Source organism: Bison bison, unplaced genomic scaffold, assembly GCF_000754665.1.
Source record: "Bison bison bison isolate TAMUID 2011002044 unplaced genomic scaffold, Bison_UMD1.0 scf7180017864338, whole genome shotgun sequence".
NCBI classification, from domain to species: Eukaryota; Metazoa; Chordata; class Mammalia; order Artiodactyla; family Bovidae; genus Bison; species Bison bison.
Genome location: NW_011494910.1, coordinates 924,734 through 937,038, shown reverse-complemented (window position 1 = coordinate 937,038; position 12,305 = coordinate 924,734). Strand labels below are relative to the sequence as shown.

Genomic DNA, 12,305 nt, shown 5'->3' with positions numbered 1-12,305 from the left:
TCCATTTGTATGAGTCATGTAGAGTAGTCAAATTCATAGGGAGAGAAAGTAATTCTTTCTACTCTGGTGGTTGCCAGGGGCTGGGGGAGGGTGAAATGGGGCGTTTTTGTTTAGTGAATATAAAGTTAAGTTTTGAAAGATGAAAAAGTTCTGGAGACTGGTTGTATAGCGATACTTAAAACTTCTGAACTGTGAAAATTGTTAAAATAGTAAATTTTATGTTATGTGTAATTTACCACAGTTAAAACAAAAAAATTTTAAGGGGTGTTCCTTGGATGTTAGCAGGAAGCAATTAGTTGAAGAATGAACATTTCAGATGCATGGGTTCATCTAAGCTACTGAGATTCTAGGAAATCCAGATTCTTCCAGTACCTGACCTTCCAATTTATCCTGATGTATCTAACTGCCTGCATGCATCTGCACTGGAATGCCTAACAGGCATCTCTAACTTAGGCTCTGTCCCTCCCCATCTTTCTAATGTCAGGAAATGGTGCTACCACCCACCCAGTTGCTCAAACTCAAAATCAAGGACTCATCCGTCACTTTCCCTAACTCCATCTCCAGTCCATCTTCAAGACTTTTCAACTTGTCTAAACATACATAGTTCCCTCTTTCACGGCACTGGCCCAATCTGCTGTTATCTCTCAACAGAGGAGAGCTAGAGCTCCTGCTTCCACACTTTCCTCCTTTTCACCGCACAGCTGTCTCTCCCATGGACTTTTTAAAATGTAGGTCAGATCTTTTCACTTTGTCTCCCTAAAACAAGTTTTTAAAATACATTCAGAATAAAAGTTAAATACATTCCATGGCCTAAAAGTCCTTTCATGGTCTAGTTCCTGCCTGCTTCTATGACCTCATCCTCCCCTTGCTCAGAGTCTCGACATCTGTAAAATGGGTAATAACAGCAATTATCTCTACCACAGACTGCGTGAGCATCGGCTGTGTCCTGGGCCAGGGACCTCACACAAACTACCTCATAGAGACCTTACTACAACTCACAAGGTAGTGTTAACCTGAGGGTCATCATGAGATTAGGTGGGTGTGCATGATGCTAGTGCGTAGTAAAGTGAAAGTGAAAGTCACTCAGTCGTGTCTGACTCTTTGCGACCCCGTGGACTATACAGTCCATGGAGTTCTCCAGGCCAGAATACTGGAGTGGGTAGCCTTTCCTTTCTCCAGGGGATCTTCCCGACACAAGGATCGAACCCAGGTCTCCCCCATTGCAGGTGGATTCTTTACCAGCTGAGCCACAAGGGAAGCCCAAGAATAATGGAGTGGGTAGCCTATCCCTTTTCCAGGGGATCTCCCCAACCCAGGAATCAAACTGGGGTCTCCTGCATTGCAGGCAGATTCTTTACCAACTGAGATATGAAGGAAGCCCTAGTGCACAGTAAATGACTAACAAATATGAGAGTCCCTTTCTACCCTTTTATCCCAGTGGGGAGAGAGAAACCCTATAGCCCAGACATGTCTACACTGGTCAGGGATGGAATTGGAGCCAACGCCAGCTACCCTGTATCCTCTCCATTGTCCATCAGCCTAACCACTTGCCCACAGAGGGTGCTGGAGCCCAGAAAGGTGAGCACTCGCTCTCCAGTGGGACCCTGGGTTGTTGAAAGAGTTAAGATGCCTCTTGGCAAATCCTGGCCCTCCCTATCCCTGCATCTGCCCTATGGGTTTAACGAGAAATCCAGGCCTTTGTAAGAGACTGTACAAATAACCTCCAGAGCGCCATTAACTCATTCAGCAGAAAGAGACCCCAAGCTGCCAATGCTTCAGGGAAGATAAGTGAGTGGAAAGAAGGTGGTTTTTATAGCAATTTTGAGCGGTTGAGTGTGAGCTCCGCCTCTGCAGCAGCGCTGAGAAAGCCAGGATCTGGGCTCCTCAACCTCTCTCTTCACGACGTCTGATTAGGAATTTGGGGGCGGGCCCTGGCCTGGCACAGGCGCGCACACTCTCAGTAGACACAGTCACTCCTCTCCTGCTCACACGCTCTCCAACCAAGGAGGCCAGACAGAGGGACGTGGTCACTCTCTGAAAGATTCAACTTCAAGGTAAGTCTGTCATTTTCCTTCAGATTTTGTCCCTGGTAGTTCCATTAAAGGAGCAAAGGAAAGAGGCTGGGGAGAGGGGACAGGGCCCAGGGCAGAAGGAACAATTCTTTCTTCCCCATCTGGACCACGTCCCAGGATGCTAGAGCAGGGAAAGGGAGCTGGAGGAGGGAGTTCCCACATGCCACCTTTGTCCGACAGTTCCTTTCTGACTGCTGGGGAACCTTCAGCTTTCAGGTGTGAAAAAGTGAAGTGCCAGGTATCTGGGGAAGCCAGCTCTGCCCCACTACTACTCAGAAAGTCCACCATCCTAGATTTGTGCCCTGCAGTCTCTTCAGAGGGGCTGAGGCACCTAAACACTCTTATATGAGGGGAGAGGGAATTTTGTGTAGTGTGTGTGTATGTGTGTGTGTGTGTGTGTGTATGTGTGTGCTTGTATGTTGTCGGGGTGAAAGGGAAAAAACACACAGAAGTGTTGAGAGTTGACCAGGTCCAAGGAACTGTGAAATGGGGACCTAATTCAGGTTACAAAGCAGCTTTTGGTTTGACACCCTGGACTCTGATAGGAAGGAGACATGCTTCTCTAGAATGGAAAATGAAAGAACAGCAGTAACTCCTGAGTAAGCTCCCCCCAATTCAGAAAGTACCAGTCCTAGAAGCTTTCCACCTCACAAAACTTGGAGCACAGGAATGTCTCTAGCATTGGGGGTGAGGTGGAAAGGATTTAAGAATATAAAGCCTGGAGCAACATTGCTAAGAGATAGGGAAGGAGTAAAGAGAGGCACAAGGTCCCCAACAACCCCTTTCAGCAGTCATAACACCGAAAGAGAGTCGAGTGCACAGGATGCACAGCCCTAGAAGGCTTGAAGAGGAGGGCTGCTCTTGCCTGCCAAGGTGCCTAGTTTGGAAGGAGAAATGGACACAGAGGCTCACTGTGCCAACCTCCAGACAGCCACCCTGGGCCTGCAGCAGCCCAGAGCTGAGCATGGAAAAATGTGCTGCTGGCAGTGGGCCACTCTATCCGTTTTCTCCTGGGCAGTGCCAAGGCCCAGCCAGTGTGCCCAGGCAGTGGGCGGCTGGGGAGGCTCCCCAGGAACACTGTGGGCTCTTTGTCTGAGGCTGCTGAAGAGTGAGGCACCTCATTCCTGGAGCCCGTGGGCTACTGGGATGAAGCAGGCCCGAGGGACTTGCTCGCAGCGGACAGAGAGGTCTGAGGGAGACGGTGGCCAGAAAGGGATCAGACTGACTGTTACCCCCAGGGGCCTTCTCATCAGCTCATGGGCTTCGACGTTGGCTTTTAGAGTCCTTTCTTTCTCTTGTCCCCAGCAAGGGCCAACAGCACCGTGAACAGCATATGTGACTATGCCCAGACCAAGAAAGGTTCTAAAGTTTCTCTACCCAGGGGTGACACTCACTCCTCTGGAAGGTGCTCATTGCTCGTAAGGGCTGTGCGGTGCTCTGGCTGTCGGTATCCAGAGTAAGACATCCAGCCGGACAGGCCACCCTCCTCTTCCACGCCTTCAGCTTCCCCCTCAGGGGACATCAGACTCACACTTCTCTCCAAGCCTCACCTGCTTTCGTCTCACTAGCACACAAGCTCAAAAGCAGTGAGCTGCCAGGCAATGTGGGGCCTGGCTACAGAGACTGGTAACCCAGAGGTCATCACCAAGGGCTTCGGATGGGAGAGCAGGACGCCAGAATCCCATTCTAAAGTCACGTTCCCCTGGGAACACTCAAGAGTCTTCAGTTCCTGTTCCATTGTTTGATGTTCCTTGTTATCTCTCTTGGCCTCAGCTGGCTCTGGCATAATGTCCATGGCGGAGCGTGAGAAGTACTAACACTTTACTAGATGCCATGGAAGACAGCCCAGGGCACTAAGACTTCATGCTCTCAATACCCCTTCTAGAACACAAGGGCCACACTGGGGGGCCACAGCCCCTCTGAAGAGAATCTGTAACTGCTGTATGATGGCCCTTGCCAGCCAAGTTGCAAGTATAGCCACAAACTGTCAACCAGAGAGTTTCCCCACCAGTAGACTGTTACAGGTTCTGGCACTGTTACAGATGCTGGTACCACAAGCCCAAGCCTTGTGATGGCTGCAGGGGACCACACCCTTCCCCAAAGACTCAAAACCAGAACTTCCCAAGTAGTTCAGATCTTCCCCTTTGAGACCTCAAGCCACTCCTGGGTGTTTCCCAGAGATATGGAAAGAGCCAGAGGGTTTTTTCCTTGGACTCTTGGCAAACATTATTCCCTGGGGAGTTCAAACTGGATGTAAATTCAGGCCCAAATAGAACCCACCACCACCCCCACTCCCATGGAAGTTGCTGTGGGCTTTCTCGCTTCCCTAACAGTACCTTCAGGTTGCTAGAGGTGCCTATGGGCCTGCTCTCTGAAGAAAAAAAGAAAAGCAATACCTCCATTCAAGCTCCTTCTGATCTCAAAGGCTCTGTTTCTGTGACTCTTCGAGCAGAGGGAAATGCACCTAGCTCCCCCAGGGAGCCAAGGCTCATCCGGACCAGCACGTAGAGGCAGTGCTGGGACAGGCCCAGAGGAGGCGGAGCAAGGACTCTGCTTGGAGCTGCTTTCTGCTGAAGGTCAGGTCTGCAGAGCTCAAAGCCCAAGGCTCACCTCTTCTGCCTCTCTGACTCCCTGGAGTCTCCTTCACACCTGATTCCTCTATTTTCTCTCCCTTCTTGCAGAAACACAAAATGCAGTGGGCGTCCATCCTGCTGCTGGCAGGGCTCTGCTCCCTCTCCTGGGCCCAATATGAGGAAGACTCTCACTGGTGGTTTCAATTCCTCCGCAACCAGCAGTCCACCTACGACGATCCCTATGACCCCTACCCCTATGAGCCTTATGAGCCTTACCCCTACGGGGGAGAAGAAGGTCCAGCTTATGCTTACGGCTCTCCACCCCAACCAGAGCCCCGAGACTGCCCCCAGGAGTGCGACTGTCCCCCCAACTTCCCCACAGCCATGTACTGCGACAATCGCAATCTCAAGTACCTGCCCTTCGTCCCCTCCCGCATGAAATACGTCTACTTCCAGAACAACCAGATCTCTTCCATCCAGGAGGGTGTCTTCGACAATGCCACTGGGCTGCTCTGGATTGCTCTCCATGGCAACCAGATCACCAGTGATAAGGTGGGCAAGAAGGTTTTCTCCAAGCTGAGGCACCTGGAGAGGCTGTATCTGGACCACAACAACCTGACCCGGATACCCAGCCCACTGCCTCGGTCCCTGAGAGAGCTCCATCTTGATCACAACCAGATCTCAAGGGTCCCCCAACAATGCGCTGGAGGGGCTGGAGAACCTCACAGCCTTGTACCTTCATCACAATGAGATCCAGGAAGTGGGCAGTTCTATGAAAGGCCTCCGATCATTGATCTTGCTGGACCTGAGCTACAACCACCTTAGGAAGGTACCTGATGGACTGCCCTCAGCCCTTGAGCAGCTGTACCTGGAGCACAACAACGTCTTCTCAGTCCCCGACAGCTACTTCCGGGGGTCACCCAAGCTGCTGTATGTGCGGCTATCCCACAACAGCCTCACCAACAATGGCCTGGCCTCAAATACCTTCAATTCCAGCAGCCTCCTTGAGCTCGACCTCTCCTACAACCAGCTGCAGAAGATCCCCCCAGTCAGCACCAACCTGGAGAACCTCTACCTCCAAGGCAATAGGATCAATGGTGAGACGCTGGCAAAGGGGAGTGGGGAGTGCTGTCTGTTGCATTGGAAAGATCTGATCCTGAGTGCTGGGGGCAACACAGAAGAATTAGAAGTAGGAGAACCAAAGAATATTGATGAAGCATGTTGAGAACCCTGCCACATCCCCGTACAAAGTGGTACATTGTGGCATACTCTTAGACTGCATGGCAGTGCTAGGAAAAGTCACTGGGGAGTGGGTTGGTATGGAAGAAGAATTCTCAGAAGAGGTAAGTCTAAATTTAGGTCCTGAGAGATAAATGGGTATGGGCTGGAGGAACATAGGACCGAGCCATCCTTAGAGGCGCCATCGCCACAAAGGGACCGGTCATTTACCAAGTCACTTTGAGGGGACGGCTAGGAGATTCCCGTGTCTCACAGGAAGGGGTCATGTGCCAAGCTGTGAGAAATGAGTTTGGAGAGGTTTGGGAGGGGGTGATTCATAGACAGGGGCATTTAAGTTGAGGAGGAAAGTGGGCTGCTAAGAAACCATGGTATCTGTACTTTCTCATTGACTCCAGAGAGGACGAGCTCCCTGTTTCCCCCCGATCAGCCCAGTCTTATGCTTGGGTGCTTGTGTTTTAAACATGCAGCCGGTGGGTGGGAATTTGCAGCCTCTCAGAGCTGCGTGCGGCACTTGCTCTGGCTGGCTCTCCGGGAGCAAGAGGAGCCCCTGGTGGCAGGGCAGAGGGCTCCCTGGGTGACACGAGCTTGACCCCTGCCAAACCCTGCAGTGGCGAGCAAGCACAAGGCCTCCCCAACACTCCCCACAAGGTCCACGGATGGCCTGTCTGTCCGCGAGAACCAAAGTCTCCATTTCCGACTGGACTGTCCAGGTGCCTTTCGGTCCCTCTCTGGGTCTTGTGTTCGGAATGTGCTTACGCTGCACCAGAGCCTCTGACGTCTCAGCCCAGCTGGAAAGTGCTGAGCCAGCATTTACTTCTCCTCCTCTGCAGCAAAGTACCTCTCTCCCTGAGGGAGGAAGGACTCATTAATGGCCATTGGCAGAGGGCTTTGAAGTAAAGCCTGCTGAGAGCAAACAGCACCGTCGCAGCATCAAAGCACAGATAGGACTGAGGCCACAACCTCTCCATGGATCCTTCTCTCTCCCTGTGCTCACAGAACAGATCACTCACTTGGCAAGATGTTAACAAGCCAGACAGCCCCCCGAGTGAGAGAGGCACCGGTCCCAGAGGTGGACCATGGGTGGGCAAGCTGAAAAGGTGTCTGGTTCTCTACTTTGAAGTGCAAGACACCATCATGTACACCGAAAACTGTTCTGTATGTAAAGTCTCTCTTTCTTTGGGGAAGGTCTTCCTATTCCCAAGGCAGCGTTCTCTAATCTCTCATATGTTTCGTGATGTAGAAGCTTTGACATTTACTTGTAGCTGTCTATCAACCCACCCAGAAGTCACCACTACTTACCTGCTACCCACTCTGAATCCAGGCGGAGTGTCATAACAGAAATGTCATATAGTATGCTGTGCTTTACCAGAGTTTGACCTTGAAAATGTGACAGAAGAGCAGCTGTCAATGGAGAGAAGCCAATAGTTACTGCCGAACTGTATAACCAGTGAATCTTGGGGTGGAAAAGACTCCATCACAGCATCTTGTCACTCTGCCTTCTTGCAGAACCACATATGTCCTTTAAATATAAGGTGGTTCACTTCTTCCAAAAGCTCTGCCAAAGATAAAATCACATTAGTTAAGCGTCCTAAGGTCTTGCAAGAAAGTTTTTCCTTAGTCAAATCTAAAAATGTTCAGTGTCTACCCCAAATCCCTTCTTGTGCAGTTTAAGCCAAAGCTCCTGTATCTGGTTGTCTCCCTCTTAGTCCTTTTTTGGGGGGTAAATAACACCAGCACCTTATTTTTCTTAATTAGTGGATTAGTACATTGAAGGCTTTGATTTGGGACCTGGCACATAACTGAAAAAGCACTTGCTTTTCAACACACAGTAACTATATTTATAAACTTTTCCCCTCATTGCCACTTTGACGTTGCCAGATAAAGTTTTATTTTATCTTTTGCATTGCAAAGATGGGGAAACTGAGACACAGAGAAGAAAAAGCAATCTCTTCAGGTCACCCAGATCATGTAATATAGCCTCTGCCTTTAACATCAGAGGACTGAGAGCCAGGCTTCTCTGTCTGAGAAAGGAAGGAGTACATCTCTGATTCAGACCACCAGCAGGAAAGTGAGTTCCCCAAGCTCAGCCACTCATCTGGGCAAATGTGAAGGAGGTCTCCCTGCAGGGGACCCAGAGCGGGGGTGGGTAATGAAGGTAGGATTGAAGCAACCCTTTGAGAAGAGAGCTAAAAAGACAGGAGCTGAATGCAGGGGAATTAAGCCTGACTCTCTCCCTCCCTGTTTCTTTCTTCCACTAGTGCCTCCCTCAGTTTTTCCAGCCTGGCAACAGCAAGAAACACAGCTCAGAATGTTATTCAGTAGCTCTGGGATCCAGTGGAACAGGGCCAGTACACCAGGAGGAATTTGGAAAAACTTATGTCAAAATTTAATCTGGGATGGAAAGTGTCCTCCAGCATCTCCAAGCAGAAGCCCCTGTCCTATTTACGAACTTAGAGAGGACTAACACGGGGGCTCACAGTGCTCAACGTGTGGATAGAATCTATATATGCTGAGTGTTGAGCAACTCCTAAATATGCCCCATATTTATACTTGCACAGTTGGGAGCCAGGACTTCAGCAGACAGTCTGAAGGCCCCAGGCTGGTGTAGAGAATCCATTGTGGAACCTCTAAGTGCAGTCGCCCAGTATAGCTGGAAGTGATATTCAAGCCAGGCCACTTCGTTTTTCTCTCCAGCCCAACCCACTCTGCCCGTTTCATGCAGACACCATAGACCCAGACTTGACTCAGCCTCGACTCTGCCGCAACCTGTCCACTCAGACGTCACTTGATCTGTTGCCTGGGACCAGAAAGGGAACATCCAAAAGCATTCCGGGTCTCCACCCAACCCTCCCCGAGTGTTCTCTAAAGAAGGATATTTCCCATTATTTTCATTATTCTTTGGTTTTTCTGTCTTACGTTTGTAGCACATGTTAATTGGCTGCAGACTTACCCCATCTCCTCTTGGTCAGTTCTTAACAGAGACTGAGAACAATCGCTAGTGCTAATTTCAAAAACAATTGCTTCATCTATCTAAGCTCTCCATAGAGAACTTACTTTCCATACCCATAACCACAGTGCCTTTGACAGTCACCCCAGGAAGAGAATCAGGAAAGCCTTCCTCCCACTCCTCCTGCCCAGCTCCAGGCTGACACACAGCTCCTGACCACTGTGGCAAGCAGAGGAATGCCTCTGGTGGAAGCAAAAGCAAGCCAAGCTCTGAGTCTGCCTAAGTGTTACAGCCCTCCAGATGCAGCCTACCAAGTCCTGACAACCTTACCCAAGGTCCCTTTGGAACCGAGCCATCTTTCTGATGCTCTCACATACCATATTGAAGGCAGCCCCTATGGGTGCCAGCAGCTTTTTGGTGGTAACTTTTGCTGTCCCTGCTGGAGTTTTGGGGCTTCCCTGGTGGTGCTAGTGGTAAAGAATCTGCCTGCTAATACTGGAGACATAAGAGATGTGGGTTCAATCCCTGGGGTGGGAAGATCCCCTGGAGGAGGGTATGGCAACCCACTCCAACATTCTTGCCTGGAGAATCCCACAGACAGAGGAGCCTGGTGGGACCATGGAGTTGCAGAGTCAGACATGACTGAAGCAACTTAGCACGCAGGCTGGAGTTCTAGCTGAGCTCTTGTTTTAACCCTTCAAGTTCCTGACCCAGTAGGATAGAGACAGAGGTAGTTGATTTGTCCAAGAGAACAAGCAGAAGGAGAACCGGGTGAGTGGTAGCTGAAGGACTTGTGTTTAAACCAAACAGAACGATTGTATCTGTTAGGATTACAGGACTTGGAGGGTTGGGGGAGAATCTTCAAACTTCTTTTGAGATTACAAAAATGGAGAGTAAACTAATCATATTAAATGCAAGAGGCAAGGAAATTATTTGACTTTTGAGCTCCGTGGCAGCTCTGTTCATCTATCTCCTTAAACCTCAGGGTGGAGATCACTCCTTTGTACTCAGAATGTACATGGGACAACCCCCTCAAAGCTCTGCACTCAGAGGCACTTGTTTCTCAGTCCAAGTTTTCTCTCTTTAATTTCTTTCCACTTTCTCTATCTGCAAACTGTTAGGGAATATTCAAGATTTAAGTCCTTCCACCTACCCAGTCTTCCTTCTCAAAGCAATTGGGAAACGCCCTCCTCTTCAAACACAATCAAGGGAGAACTTCAAAGCTGCTAGGGTTCCTCTTTGACTACCTTCTGCTGCCACCTGCTGCCTGCAGAGGGGAAAAGACCAAGGCCTGCCAGGACGGACCTTCCAGGGTTTTGGGGCATGGGGGGCGTGGGTAAGGAGGTTGAGCTATGCAGGCGGGGACCTCACTCTATCCCTGGCTCTGCTCCCCAACGGGTGCAAGTTTGACTCCGATCCTGGGAAGCTCCTGCCCCACCCAGCCAAGCTCTCCCTTCCTCTTAGAAGCTTCACAGACACCGTGGGGCTTTCCTGTGGTCCCAGGACCCTGATCTGGGCTCTCCCCATCCCCACCCCTCTTGTCCCCACAGAGTTCTCCATCAGCAGCTTCTGCACCGTGGTGGATGTCATGAACTTCTCCAAGCTGCAGGTGCTGCGCCTGGACGGCAACGAGATCAAGCGCAGCGCCATGCCCGCTGACGCGCCCCTCTGCCTGCGCCTGGCTAGCCTCATCGAGATCTGAGCGCCACTGGGCGCAGGGCCATGCCCCCACGCCTCTTTGCATTTGGCTTGATGGTTTGGTTTGGCTTTTGATGGAAGGTCTGGGACAGACCGTGTGACAGAGGTCCATGGGCTCTCTCTCTAGTCTTCTTCCCTGTAGGCAGTTTTAGGTGGAGTCAGGGGACAGGCAGCTTTCTGCTGAGGGACATGACACGTCTGTTTCCAAGACAGAAGTGGTTGGCAGAAGGTGTAAACCCTGAAGTCCCAGTCCCCGAAATCTCATTACCCTCAAGGTCTTCACAGTGATCCAGTGTCCTGAACCATTGCCTGAGCAATAGAATAACTGTGCTTTTGAAGTAATGTCTGACTCTGAAGGCAGCACTTGACTGCTCCCCCGCATGCTGGGCTGGTCGTGCCGATACTCTGGGCTCCCAGTTGCTGCTTCTCAGATATACCTCTTGCCCGACTGCCGCCTCCTCAGTCCACGTCATCCACTCAACCATGCCCCACAGACATCTTAGGTAGAGGCAGGAGAAGCCAAGGCGTATGCACAGCTGCCCAGTGACTGCGCAGAGAACTCACACTGGTGGCTGAGGCTGGAAGGACACCAAGAGTCACCTTTTCACCACAGGTCACCAGTGTGATGACAATATTCCAGGCTTGACGTGGGAGGAGACAGCCAACCTCAGACTTAGCTAAATGCGTGGGGCTGTATTTTAACAACTGGGCAGTTCTCTGAAGGTGGGTCAGACTTCAGAAAAGGAAAGCGACCTGATGTTGCGTATTACCAGCATCCATAGTGGAGGCAAATACACCTTGAATTGGCTGAACTGAGGAGGCAGCCCAGGAGTGTCATTCTTGCCCAGCACTCTCTGCATTCCCAGCAGCTCCCTACTTCAGTTTTTATCTTCAAAGGCAGAGGCCATGTGGCTCTCAAAGTATGAGAGAGGTAATTTGTCCTCTTATGCAAGCAGAAAGGTCAATAACCTGATTGGAGAGACAGACTCCAACCAGCCCTGGACTTGCCACCCTCGTTACTGAAGCTGGCTGTTGCTTTATAGCTTGGCTGGAGAGCAATTAATCTTTCCCGTTTCTGAAAGTAGTGCTGCCTGGGGACCTAACCCCTGCTTTGTGGGGTACCACTGGGATGGGGCCATCTGGGCAGCCATGGGCAGAGACTGCTTGAGGAGAGCTCCCTGCACAGATGCCGTTGCTTCCCTGATACCGTGTATGCTTTGAAGCAGTTCCCTGAAGAAAGAAGAGGGGATCCTTGAACTATGTTCTTGGCTCCAGAACCTCAAATCCACAAAAGCCAAACCAGCTCATTTCAACAAAGAAGCTCTGATGTGAGGGGCAAGGCTGCCCCTTGCCCCAGGGCTCTTCAGAAAGCATCTGCATGTGGACACCATCATGCCTCTATAAAGGATCCTTATTACAGGAAAAGCATGAGTGGTGGCTAACCCAACCAATAAAGTTATTTTACAATTGCACGTGCAAGAATGGAGTCATTTAAGGCAAACACAGAGAAAGATTACTTTAAGGGGGCCTACTGCCATCACATAGGCCTCAAACTGGAGGAGCTCACATTCTTATCTATTCTGCTTGGGCAGATGTAGCTAAGAGTTTTTTGTTTTTGTAAGTCACCTGTATCTCTACAGAAAACTTTGTGCTCTGGAAGTTCTTCTTTAAATCTAACTTCAATTTCACTAGCTTCGCATTTCCTTCCGTTTGGTCCCCAAGAGATAAAGAAAAAAACTCTTTTGCTTTCCAGTCCCCCCGCCCCCTCATCGCCCC

At 50.4% G+C, this 12,305-nt stretch overlaps 1 protein-coding gene across 1 annotated transcript; it reads left to right on the top strand.

Moving 5' to 3' along the window:
- Positions 1–1,789: 1,789 nt before the first annotated feature.
- FMOD (fibromodulin) lies at positions 1,790–12,001 on the top strand. Its single transcript, XM_010854123.1, is given in 4 exon segments — positions 1,790–2,054; positions 4,754–5,335; positions 5,337–5,742; positions 10,382–12,001. Coding segments are annotated over 3 exon segments (1,131 nt in total). The 5' UTR covers positions 1,790–2,054; positions 4,754–4,762; the 3' UTR covers positions 10,534–12,001.
- The last annotated feature ends 304 nt before the right edge of the window (positions 12,002–12,305 follow it).